General features: G+C 46.2%; 1 protein-coding gene across 2 annotated transcripts in view; it reads left to right on the top strand.

The window, feature by feature from the left end:
• foxp4 (forkhead box P4) overlaps positions 1–12,411 on the top strand; it is a 98,530-nt gene that overhangs the window by 72,146 nt on the left and 13,973 nt on the right. The window contains exons 6-11 of one of the 2 annotated variants that reach the window (XM_080026267.1): positions 195–327; positions 3,684–3,885; positions 4,400–4,498; positions 5,998–6,096; positions 9,123–9,210; positions 10,839–10,922. In XM_080026267.1, coding sequence (XP_079882393.1) covers positions 195–327; positions 3,684–3,885; positions 4,400–4,498; positions 5,998–6,096; positions 9,123–9,210; positions 10,839–10,922 — 705 coding nt within the window. Of the gene's footprint in view, positions 1–191; positions 328–3,683; positions 3,886–4,399; positions 4,499–5,997; positions 6,097–9,122; positions 9,211–10,838; positions 10,923–12,411 lie in introns of both variants that reach the window. The other variant, XM_080026266.1, reaches the window with a different exon arrangement.

Raw genomic sequence — 12,411 nt, 5'->3', positions numbered from 1 at the left:
AATTGAGACGAGATACAATCAATTGGGTAAACAAAATGTGGTTGTTGATCACATGGAAGTAACTAACTTGATGAATTATTTTTGGTTTTCTCCCTCTGTCTCCCTGTCTCTCTGTCTCCCTGTCTCTCTGTCTCTCTGTCTCCCTGTCTCCCTGTCTCTCTGTCACCCTGTCTCTCTGTCTTGGCTCACAGCAGTTAGGCAGTAAGCAGTTGGCCTTCCAGCAGCAGCTGATCCAGATGCAGCAGCTTCAGCAGCAGCACATCCTCAACCTCCAGAGACAAGGCCTGGTCCCAATGCAGCCTACCACCATGCAGACTCTGCAGCAAGGTACCAGCGCACACACACAGAAAACACACAAACACACACACACACACACACACATACGTACAAACAGGCCTGTATCCAATGCCGCATGTGAAGCCTGTTAAGTTAATCAGCCTATAAAAGATAAAAGGAAACCTGATTGGTGGGTTTGTGGAAGGTACTCATTTGGATAATAGGTAAAATATGCCACTAAACCCCCTGCTTCGAGGTGTGTGTGTGTGTGTGTGTGTGTGTGTGTGTGTGTGTGTGTGTGTGTGTGTGTGTGTGTGTGTGTGTGTGTGTGTGTGTGTGTGTGTGTGTGTGTACTTGAGATTAGCCAGACACAAGAACATCATCGTTTTGCTATTGCTGTGCCCACTGGATTTCTTTTTTTTTCCAATACGTCACTTCTCCCACAGTCCCTTCACTTTGTCAGCATGGTTTTAGAACTATAAAAGTTGACTGTTGACTGGCCCGCCCTTTGCGAACATGTGTGTATATGTGTGTGTGTCTTTTGTCCACTTTTGTCTGTACACGATAAGGTCTAACACACACACACACACACACACTCCACACACACACACACACACACACACACACACACACACACACACACACACACACACACACAGATTGCTTTAGGGGCTCTAAAGTGGCCGTAACATTGCTAAAGCGCTGACTGAGTTGACCAAACAGAGCCGTTTCCTTCCCTCTGTGTCCGTTTGATCACTCTCTCTTTCTTTCTTTCTCTCTCATGCGCACAGTCACATGCAGTCACACACACACACACACACTCTCCTGCTCGCTCTGTAACCTTAATATGACAAAAACTAAACTAAACTCTAAATTCTAAAAAGTTATTTTAAGAGTAAAGGTGCTTCGAGGAACTTTTAAATATTTATGAAACAGCCTAATTTTTTCCTCTGATGATCATAAATGACATGTAACAGCAAACGAGATCATCAGCGCAAAGAATGCTATTTTCATATAGTTTTTCCCAATGCCTTTGTCATGGGTGCGCTCACCCAAGACCAGTACTCACCCAGTAAAAACTGTCAAAGCACCTTTAATATAACATTTGTGAGTGTGTGTGTGTGTGTGTGTGTGTGTGTGTGTGTGTGTGTGTGTGTGTGTGTGTGTGTGTGTGTGTGTGTGTGTGTGTGTGTGTGCGCACACCGGAGGGCAAGTCGAAATGACCAGTTTCCAGAGAGAGACAGGGCAAAAAAAATAAAAAAGGAAATGGAGTAGATACAAATTGAACACAAAAGGCAGAGGTTACACTTTTCTCGATAAGAGGAGTGTAATTTTTCCGACAGTTTCAAACATTGGGCTCTGGCATCTCCTTGTCTCTCTCTCTCTCTCTCTGTCTCTCTCTCTCTCTCTCTCTCTCTCTCTCTCTCTCTCTCTCTCTCTCTCTGTCTCTCTCTCTCTGTCGCTCCCTCCGTATCAGGGGTGGAATTTCCCTGCAGTGTGAAAGAGCCGCTCCATTGTGACGGCTCAGCCAGGCGTGATCTAGAGCATTCCTCTGGCCAGCCATGCCACACAAACACACATGCATAAACACTCGCACCTACGCACACAACCGCACGCACTAATGCCCCGCCTCAAAGGGCCGTTGTGTCCGGTGTGTAGTTTAGTTTAGTTGGCTAGGGGAGGGAGTGGGGCGGGGGGCATGAGGGGTCTTGCTATGTTTTTTTTTGTTGTTTATTCCTCTTACTGCAGTTGCATGGAGGCACATTGTAGTTATTTCTAAACTGCAAATGTTCAATAAGAGCAAATCCTGCTGAATTAATTAACGGCAAGGAATTAAACAGATGGATCACTAAACTTATTTATTAAAGGTGCTACGAGGAACTTTTAAATATTTCCGAATCAGTCAAATTTTTCCTCAGATGATCATAAATGACATATAACAGCAAACGAGACCATCAGTGCAACGAATGCTATTTTGATTTAGTTTTTCTTAATGCCTTTGTCATGGTATATACGCTCACCCAGGAACAACAGCTGGCGTAGTAAAAACACTACCGCTTTTGTCCATAGGGGTGCAATAATTAACACAAACCTTTTAAAAGAGTATTACGCAATTTTTTCTCTCAATACAGATCTTGCATTGAGTGTGTGTGTAAGAAATCATCGCGGCAGTTGTTTCCTCACTCTTAAAAAGAAAAATCATCAGAGCCCCAATCCTCTCTAAGTAACGTCTCATTTGTCTACTGACATTAATGCGAAATAAATATCTGACGCTGGCCGCCAGATGTGGGATGTGGGTTTTTTGAAAATGTGTGATCCAGTAACGGATAGCGAGAGCACTTAAATCATTCTGGAGTGCTCCGTAACTGTCAACACTAGCTAGGAGGAAATAGCGGTAACACGTTTTGAACACCTGAATGCACACGGAATCTGATCAGATTTTGCTTGCTTCATAGTTTAACGTTAGCGATATATCTTTTTCCTGAAGTTCCATTTTCTTTTCCTAGTACTTTCTATTGAATGGATGTGATATGCACCAGTCTAATTCTAAGTCAAGAGTGAACACTTTAAGAGTCAAACTCTGTAACTACTACTTCACACTTTCACACTCTCTGGGCGTGTCCACATATAGGTCGAATTACTTGGATAATACACACACACACACACATGCACAGAAATCTATGCTCACACCATTCCTCCAGAGTGAGAACTTTTGTTTTGGCGGGACCACGGAAGAATGCAGACAAAGCAGACATAATATTTGGATTGCTGCGAGGACTTAGTTTGTGTGTGTGTGTGTGTGTGTGTGTGTGTGTGTGTGTGTGTGTGTGTGTGTGTGTGTGTGTGTCTGCGATTAGCTGCGTGTGTGTGTGCGTGCATGGCAAGATCCATTGGAGTAGGCTGTGGCATTTTAGGCGTCGCTCTCACTGTGAAATTGGAGCAGAAATAACAAAGCTGTGACTAGAAAGAACTCCAAAGTGTGCACCCACCCTGTTCAGACAAACAGTGCTAGTGACAGGAGCAGTGGTGCTTCACTCTTTGAACCACTCATAGGGGGGCCGTAATAGTAGTAGTAGTAGTAGTGTGTGTGTGTGTGTGTGCGTGTCTGTCTGTCTGTCTGTCTGTCTGTCTGTCTGTCTGTCTGTCTGTGTGTGGGTGTGTCTGTCTGTCTGTCTGTCTGTCTGTCTGTCTGTCTGTCTGTCTGTCTGTCTGTCTGTATGTGAGCGATATTGCAGATATTGTCTCAGCTTGCCTCTTGACTCGTGACCTATTATTCATCTGAGCTTTGTTTTATTTATCTTACCCTAAATAAATACCCTGTAATCATATTTGCACTGCACATGTGAAATTGATCAACCGAGTTGTGGGGAGAGCCAAGTTAACTGTGCGTTCCTTTTCTCCTGCAGCAATGTGTCCGTCAGACCTCCAACAGCTGTGGAAGGAGGTGTCAGCGGTGCACAGCAGCGAGGAGGCCCTGAAACAGGCCGAGGGCCTGGACTTGAGCACCAACAGCTCTAATTCTACCTCAGTCTTCGCCAAAGCTGCCAGCGCTCACCACCCACTGCACAGCCTGATCAATGGACAGAGCCACACCCCAAAGAGAGACAGGTACGGTAAAGGAGTAGTACGTCAAACAGCACATCAATGTGTATAATATATGTGTCTGTCCTCTGTGTGACCTGTAGTCCCCTCTAACTCGCACACTCCTGCTATTTCATTTTCGGGCTTTTAGCTTTTAGCATTTCCTCCATACCTACGCACATAAACACAGTTACAAAACATGCACATGCACCACACATATCACACATCACCAGGGTGTCAACGTCTCTCAGCTCATTTGATAGAAGGTGTGTTGAGGTCAGTATGTTCTGCAGTGTATTGACAACCACATGCCAGCGTAGTATGGAGAGGAGAAGAGAGGACAGGGTGTTGGAAAATAAGGGATTATTTGTTGGAGTCAACATTATTTTTGGATCTAAATTTAATGTACAGACACATCCCTTGCTACCGTGTTGACCATATCAGAGATGCCTTAGCTACTTTGTTCTACACATATACGGGGCTGTGTTGTACCATGGCTGTTGTGCCATGGCTGTAAATTGGGCTTTTCTCCATTTTCAAGAGCCCGACTGTTTGAGTGGATATCCTCCTTCACCAAGGCGGACATTGGAGATGACCATGTCCCACTTTACTCCAAAGGCAGCCACCCCCCTAGCAGCCAGTGAGTAACACATACACATTCACACATACACAATATTGGAGGTAGCTGTTCGGTGTCATTTAGGACTGATTTGCTGCTTGCTCGAGGGGCATTGGTATCCCTGACCTCTGACCCCATTTTGGAGGGGGTCCGGTGCGTGATTAAGTATTAATTAAAATAGCTTCCATTAGTTGATCAAATATGTCACACACTGTCATCGGTATCACGGCAGCATTGGCTTAAGTAGAGGTATTAAAGGGGGTAGCGTCAGTGTGTTAGCCTGCTAAGCTAATTCATGGCTGATGTGGAGGAGAATGTGGTTGCCAGCAGTTTGTCATGTCTGCTGTCTGAGCTGCTTCTGAGTTGACTCAACCACAGCCAGCGCACACACACACACATATGCATGTGCAAACACACACACACACACACACACACACACACACACACACACATGCTCTAACCTCAGCCGGCACATATGATCAGGAAGAGGCTAAAAAGCAAGAGAAAGGGGGAAAGACATGTTTCCATCTGCGCTACAAATGGTTTTTGTTAGACAACCTTCTGATGTTGATTTGGGAGAATCCCCATACCAGTCCACACACACATACACACAAACGCACACACACGCACACAAACACACACACACACACATACACACTCATGTAAATATATGTGGAGACAGCAGTCGCAGGCGAACGTCCAGGTCTGAACCACATCTGCTACTGGACCTGCCACACACACACACACACACACACACATGCACATACACAATTACTTTACCCTGCTCCCAAACCGAACCTGGCCTAGTCTTTTCATCGCCACACACACATACAAACACACACACGCTCATAAATATGCACTGATACACACACAAAGAACGCGCACACAAGCTCGCACACATAAGCTCACCACAAAAGAACAACCAGCACATGACGGCAGCCGCCGCCAATCAGTCATGGCTGGTTGGTCCTGTGCCGACTCTGTGTCAACTCCTGAAACATAAGAACACACACCAGCGCTAACACACACACACACACACACGCACACACACACACACACACACACACACACGCACACACACATGCACATGCACACACACACACACACACACACACACACACACACGCACAACACACACGCCAAGGACAGAAAGACAGGTCATGGACTTGAAGAATGTGCCTCTGAGGTTGCTGGACCGATTCCCTTATTTGCCTGGCTTCTGTAACTGACCCCACTCTGCTCTATCCTCCTCTCTTTGCACTTGGCTTCGTGAACTGCATAAACTAATGACTGCTAACCAGACTCAGATGGCTGTATTGATGCTACTTCTGCTACAGTTAGTTTTGCACGGCTGTGTTTATGTCTTAGAGTGTGACGTATAACTGCTTCTTTTTTCTCCAAGAAAGTAACTGAATGTATATGCTGCACTTTTTCAGTATACATGACACCATATAGTATAAAAAAAATGTAAGGTTTATTTTACCATCTATCTTTTTGTGTGTGTGTGTCTCTCTCACCAGTCATGAGGAGCATGCTGGTTCCCATCCTCTCTACGGCCATGGAGAGTGCAAGTGGCCTGGCTGTGAAGCTCTGTGTGAGGACATGGGGCAGTTCATCAAGTAAGTCTAACAACCAGCCACAAAATACCAGATTTTGATGGGTAAATAATGCATCCTAGAATACAAAAGTACTTGATGGGGATAACTGCTTAAAAACGAAAGTACTTTGAGTTTTGTTTTAAACATCCTTCCGTTTTATCCCTTATTGGCAACAAACACCAAAACCAAAACCCTTCAAATGTCTCCTTCTCTGAATCAGAACATCAGTAGAAAGAAAAGCTGAAGCAGCGCTCTAGTTTTGTACTAAATGTGACGTGTCAGTTACATACTTCACTGCCGTTTCCAAATTACCTCACCAATTAATCTGTTGCAACCTGTTACATCATATTTGCTCCAAGGCACTTGCATGCATATACACATGCACAAACATGCAGGTACACACACACACACACACACACACACACAGACACACACACACACACACACACCCACACTCTCAACATGTGTGTAGATTCTCTGTAGTTGAAGGAACTCTTTGAGATCCTCTAAAAATAGTGTATTTTCCTCCATTCCTTTACTCAGAAAGGACAGGCACAGTGTTGCTTAGCTTTAATAGAACATTCATCTCTATTAGCTCATCCACATGCACATCTTATTGTATCCACACAAACACATCAAACAACAACTTCTTCTCTCTCACTCATTCCCACACTGCGTCCATCATGTTATTAGCCGGTTTTAGAGTCACTGGGGGTGTGCTGATGCAGTAGCTGGCCCGGCCTTGACATTCTGCAATACCTTCTCTCTTCTGTCTCACACACACACACACACACACACACACACACACACACACACACACACACACACACACACACACACACACACACAGTACAGTGGACTTCCCCGTGGCACTGTGGCTGCTAACTAAGGCTTCACAAGCCTTCTAATGAAGCCCTAACCTAACTCACACTCTAATTATCCATGTGGAACTCTTAGCTGTTTGAACAGGAGAGATATTAATAAGTCGGGGTGATGAAATACGTACTCAAATACACACACACACACACACACACACACACACACACACACACACACACACACACATCGACATATACACACATAATCACAGAAGTGTGCGTAGTGATTGTGATGGCATCGGACAGTCAGATCAAAGCATGCAGGCAGGCTGGGAAAGTTTGGAGAGGAAAGCTGTTGTTTGGTGTCTCATTTCACATAGCCCCAGGGCAGATGGAAGGAGAGAGAGAGAGAGATAGTGAAAGAGAGAGAGAGAGAGTGTGTGTGTGTGTGTGTGTGTGTGTGTGTGTGTGTGTGTGTGTGTGTGTGTGTGTGTGTGTGTGTGTGTGTGTGTGCGTGTGTAGGAGAGAGGGGAGGGAGATGAAAAAAAAGAAGAAAACTGGAGGTTTAGTGACAGATAATGCCGTCAGTCGGACAGCGCGCTCCCTTCCAGCCGGCCTTAGTCATCGCCCCCAGGAGGGGAAAGGGTAGAGCGGAGGAACAGAGGAGAGGAGACACTCCACTATTTCAGGGCCCTTTCTTCTCTTCTCTTCTCTCCTCCCTGCCCACCTCCCCTTCCCTCCCTCCCTCCCTCCCCCGGCCTCTGGTATAATACTCTGGCTGTGGCCGGTGGAGCTGGGTGTAATGTGGGTTAAAGCCTTGTCTGCCAGCACTCCGAGGAGTAAACAGAGCCTCATTGTCGGGACACATCGAAAAAAGGAAAAAAGCCCGCTACTGTTTATGGCCCGGCTATAGAGAAGAAAGAGGGGCAGATTTGGGGCTGGAATGAGTGTGAATCATAGGCATTTGGGGAGTTGCGGGGGAAGACAAGTGAGTGGGAAGGGGGAGAGTGGACAGAAGTGCAAGTGAGGAAGAGGGGGAGAGAGAGATTAAGAGAGAGAGAGAGAGAGAGAGAGTGAAACTGAGAGAGAAAGAGAGAGAGAGTAAAAACTGAGAGAGAAAGAGAGAGAGAGAGAGGGGTGAGATCATGTTTTTGTTATTATTATCGTGCACTTGTGTTGAGCCGTCTATCTGCCTGGATTAGCCCTGCCATGACATCATTGTTTTTGTTTCATTTCTAGTCTTGGCCTGATGTTGCCTAACATTGCTGTGCTTTCTTAAAGACACATACACACACACACACACACACACACACACACACACACACACACACACACACACACACACATACACTCATCAAATGGTCATGCACTCCATCTACACACACACACATTTCCTTGTGTAGCATACATTTTCACAATGAACAAGTCAGAAAAGTGGCTTTCTGATGATTTACTCAGATTATAGACTAACACCACAGGATAACGCAAAGCTCACTCTGATTTAGCGCCCCACACGCTCACAGTTTAAGAAACGCACAAGCACACGCACTCATACACACGCACACACACACACACACACATTCACACTAACACACACACACACACACACACTGGGCAGCCAGCAGACCTGTGAATAACCTTGGCGATGACAGAGCAGAGAAAAAGGGATGGAGGAAGGGAGACAGGGAGGGGTGGGTTGGGAAAGATCAGAAGGTCCTGGGTCCTCCCACATTAGAGGAAACAAACAGCGCCACCATTCACACATACACACACCTCCGTGCATACGCACACACACACACACACACACGCGCGTGCACATGCGTCCCAGTGTTAATACATGTGGAGTGGAGTTTAGCTAACAGAAAGTCCTTAGATAAGGCTTTGTGCGATAACACATGAGCTCATATCCAGGTGGTTGTCTTGGATCATGGCTCACTGAGCACCAATGAAGTATACACACACAAAACACAGCTGCTGCGTCCTTCACTAGACAAAATAAACTCTCCAAGATTATGATTTATTTTTGTAGCTCTGGAACAGCTCATAAGTTTAAATACAAGTGAAAGAGCTGTGTTTAGTTACTTCCTCAGTCAGGATCTGTGATTTGATTTAACGGCGATTCTATTTCCTCATTATTGAATTGGGACCTGGCAGCGCTTTGATCTTGATGCTTATTATGCGTATTATTTTTTGTAACTTATTTCCTCTTGTTTTCCCTGTCATGTCTAGGCACTTGAACAACGAGCACGCCCTAGATGACCGCAGCACTGCTCAATGCAGAGTCCAGATGCAGGTGGTTCAGCAGCTGGAGATACAGGTGAGCCTCACACACACACACACACACACACACACACACACACACACACACACACACCACACACACAAACAAACACACACACACACACGCACACACACACACACACACACACACACACGCACACACACACACACACACACACACACACACACACACACACACACACACACACACACAAACACACACACACACACAAACACACACACGCACACACACAGACACACACACACAAACACACACATATGATTTTCATCTGCTCAAGTCACGAACAAAGTCACAAAGACTGTTTCAGCCAGTCAATGGCAATAACTTGTCTGAGGCAGGGCAGAGTTTATGGAGAGCAGTGGAGCTTGTAATTTAAAAGGAGCAGTCGGCAGGGAAGCTGCCATCGCTGCTCCAATTATAAAGCTGCTCTGGTCACAAGCAGGAGAGAGAGACTACTGAGAGGGGTGGAGAAAGAGAGATAGAGAGAGACTGCTGAGAGGGGTGGAGGGAGAGAGAGAGAGAGAGACTGCTGAGAGGGGTAGAGGGAGAGAGAGAGAGAGAGACTGCTAAGAGGGGTGGAGGGAGAGAGAGAGAGAGACATGAGCTGGAAAACAGAGGACCAGACTGCCCCTCTTGTTCTAAAAGGATTTTGAATAATCTGAATGCTCCAGCTAAAGCAAAATACCAACACTGGGTGAGAAGTCACACACATCTTGACATAGTTTCCAAAACACTTTCATACAACACATCACTTTGTGTGTGCGTGTGTGCGTGTGTGTGTGTGTTTGTGTGTGTGTGTGTCCACGTTTGTGCGCTGTCCAACATTAAGGTTAGCATTGTTTTGCGGTGGTGATAAACAGCGTTTAGCTGAGCCCCTGAAGCCACCACCACAGAACGCAAAGTGACAGAGAGGCAGCTGGTGTCACATCACATCAGGACGGCCGTCTCTCTCTCTCTCCCTGGCATGTCACTTCATCCCTCAGCAGTCCACAGGCAGCCACACCACTACTCCACCCTCCAACAAACACACACACACACACACACACACACACACACACACACACACACACACACACACACACACACACACACACACACACAGTATAGCAGCAGCCCATGCACTGTGTTTTAAAAATGTCTCACATTTGCACATCACTACAGTGTGCGACTATGTAAATGGTGTTATCAGTCTAGATCCGTTGTTCCTGGAGGCTACATGTTTTGTACCCTTGCACTCAAGCACAACACACACACACACACACACACACACACACACACACAGGATGCAGCGTTTTCCACCGGCTGCCGTAGCGGTAGACCCATTAATCGGCAGTTAACAATGTCAAACGGGGACGAGTGTGTCTGCAGGCAAGTTTGAGAGTGTGAGAGAGAGAGTGAAAGATCTCCGGGTGCTGAGGCGGCCCACTCGCATATTCCCCCTCTCTCTCTCTCTCTCTCTCTCTCTCTCTCTCCCTCTCTCTCTCTCTCTCTCTCTCTCTCTCTCTCTCTCTGCCTGAGGTGAAATTGTAAATGTAATTCTGTGTCAATACCCCCCCCCCCATTTTATCAATCTTAACGGTTATGTAATGAGACAAAGTGTTTTTCCTCCATGGTGATATCCGCCCCTCGTGTGTGTTTCACAGCTGGCCAAGGAGAGCGAGCGACTCCAGGCTATGATGGCCCACCTGCACATGCGCCCCTCAGAGCCAAAGCCTTTTAACCAACCTGTGAGTATACACTGTCACACACACACACACACTAACTACACAACCCTTTTTCTTCTACCCCCTTGACCTCAAATCTCTGCCCTTATTACTTCTTATTCACCCACAAAACTCCCCAGTTTCTTTAATCCCTAAACCCTTCCTGGGGATTTCACATGGGTCTCTTACTGTCTGGCTTGCTATGTACGCCCCCTGTTGACCACTGAGGGTTTAATGTGTTAAATGAAATGGGGACCGACTAAACTATCTGTCCGTCTTGTTCTTTTCCACACTCATTTCTCTGCCTGTCTTTCTCGTTTCCTTTCGCCCCTCTCATTCATCCTCTGTCTGAAACGTGTCACTGTGCTGTACATTTCATATTTTTTCCACCACAATGTCCCCGTTCCACAGACAAAAGTCGTAAATTCCAGCTTGTCGTACATCCAAACTGTGTCCCAGACAGTTGAACTTCTGCTTTGTATTCGATTCAGTATTAGAAAAAAAAAATAAAAATGCTCGTATGGGAAGAGACCAGCCAAAGTGTTCTTTCGTGTGTTTTTCAGTGTGTGCTGAGTCTGCCTACAAATGGGATCGAAATTTGACGTGATGTGTATGTGTCAGTGTGTGTGTGTATGTGTCAGTGTGTGTGTATGTGTCAGTGTGTGTGTGTGTGTGTGTATGTGTCAGTGTGTGTGCATGTGTTAGTGTGTCAGTGTGTGTGTGTGTGTGTGTATATGTGTCAGTGTGTGTGTGTGTGTGTGTGTATGTGTTAGTGTGTCAGTGTGTGTGTGTGTGTATATGTCAGTGTGTGTGTGTGTGTGTGTGTGTGTGTGTGTGTGTGTCCACACGGGTTGGTGAGGTTGTTATTAGGTTTCTAATGAATATTTCATCATTCAGATTGACGAGGAGTCTTATTAAAATATGAAGATGTTGAAATTAATTGTCAATTAGGGGTGGAGTGTCTTAATTTGAGGGGATATAAATGGGTGCAGCCGAGTGGCAATGTGTGTGTGCGTGTGTGTGTGTGTGTGTGTGTTCGTCTGTTCGTGTGTGTGTGTGTGTGTGTGTGTGTGTGTGTGTGTTCGTGTTCGTGTGTGTGTGTCTGGCTGATGTGTTGATCGCAGGGGGATCAGCTGCTATTAACATCTAATGGGAAATCAGGAAGAGGCGTGTTCTGTCACCGCTGGAGACGAGCCTCGGGGTCAGGGATTGGAGGAGAAGGAGGGGCAGGGGAGGGGCGTCAGGAAATGGAAACAAAGCTTGGCCTCAATTAACAGGGTTCCACTGTTGCCGTGGTGATGTGGCAGGGTTGCAGCATTAATGAAGTACCTGTTAAACAGCCCCCCCACCCCCCCCCCCCAGTCTACTTAAATGGTACAGAGAGGGGGCAAAGAGGACAGAGAGGGCGATTCACACATTTTACATACATTTAGACAACACACACACAGTCACACACACACACATAGTGGTTTTAATTAGTCCTAAACTCGGAGCCTTGCAACGGCTGTCCCAC

This window comes from Ammodytes marinus (assembly GCF_949987685.1).
Source record: "Ammodytes marinus genome assembly, chromosome: 4".
Classification (NCBI taxonomy): Eukaryota; Metazoa; Chordata; class Actinopteri; order Uranoscopiformes; family Ammodytidae; genus Ammodytes; species Ammodytes marinus.
The sequence above is the reverse complement of the archived record's forward strand: the minus strand, read 5'-3'. Positions and strand labels throughout refer to the sequence as shown.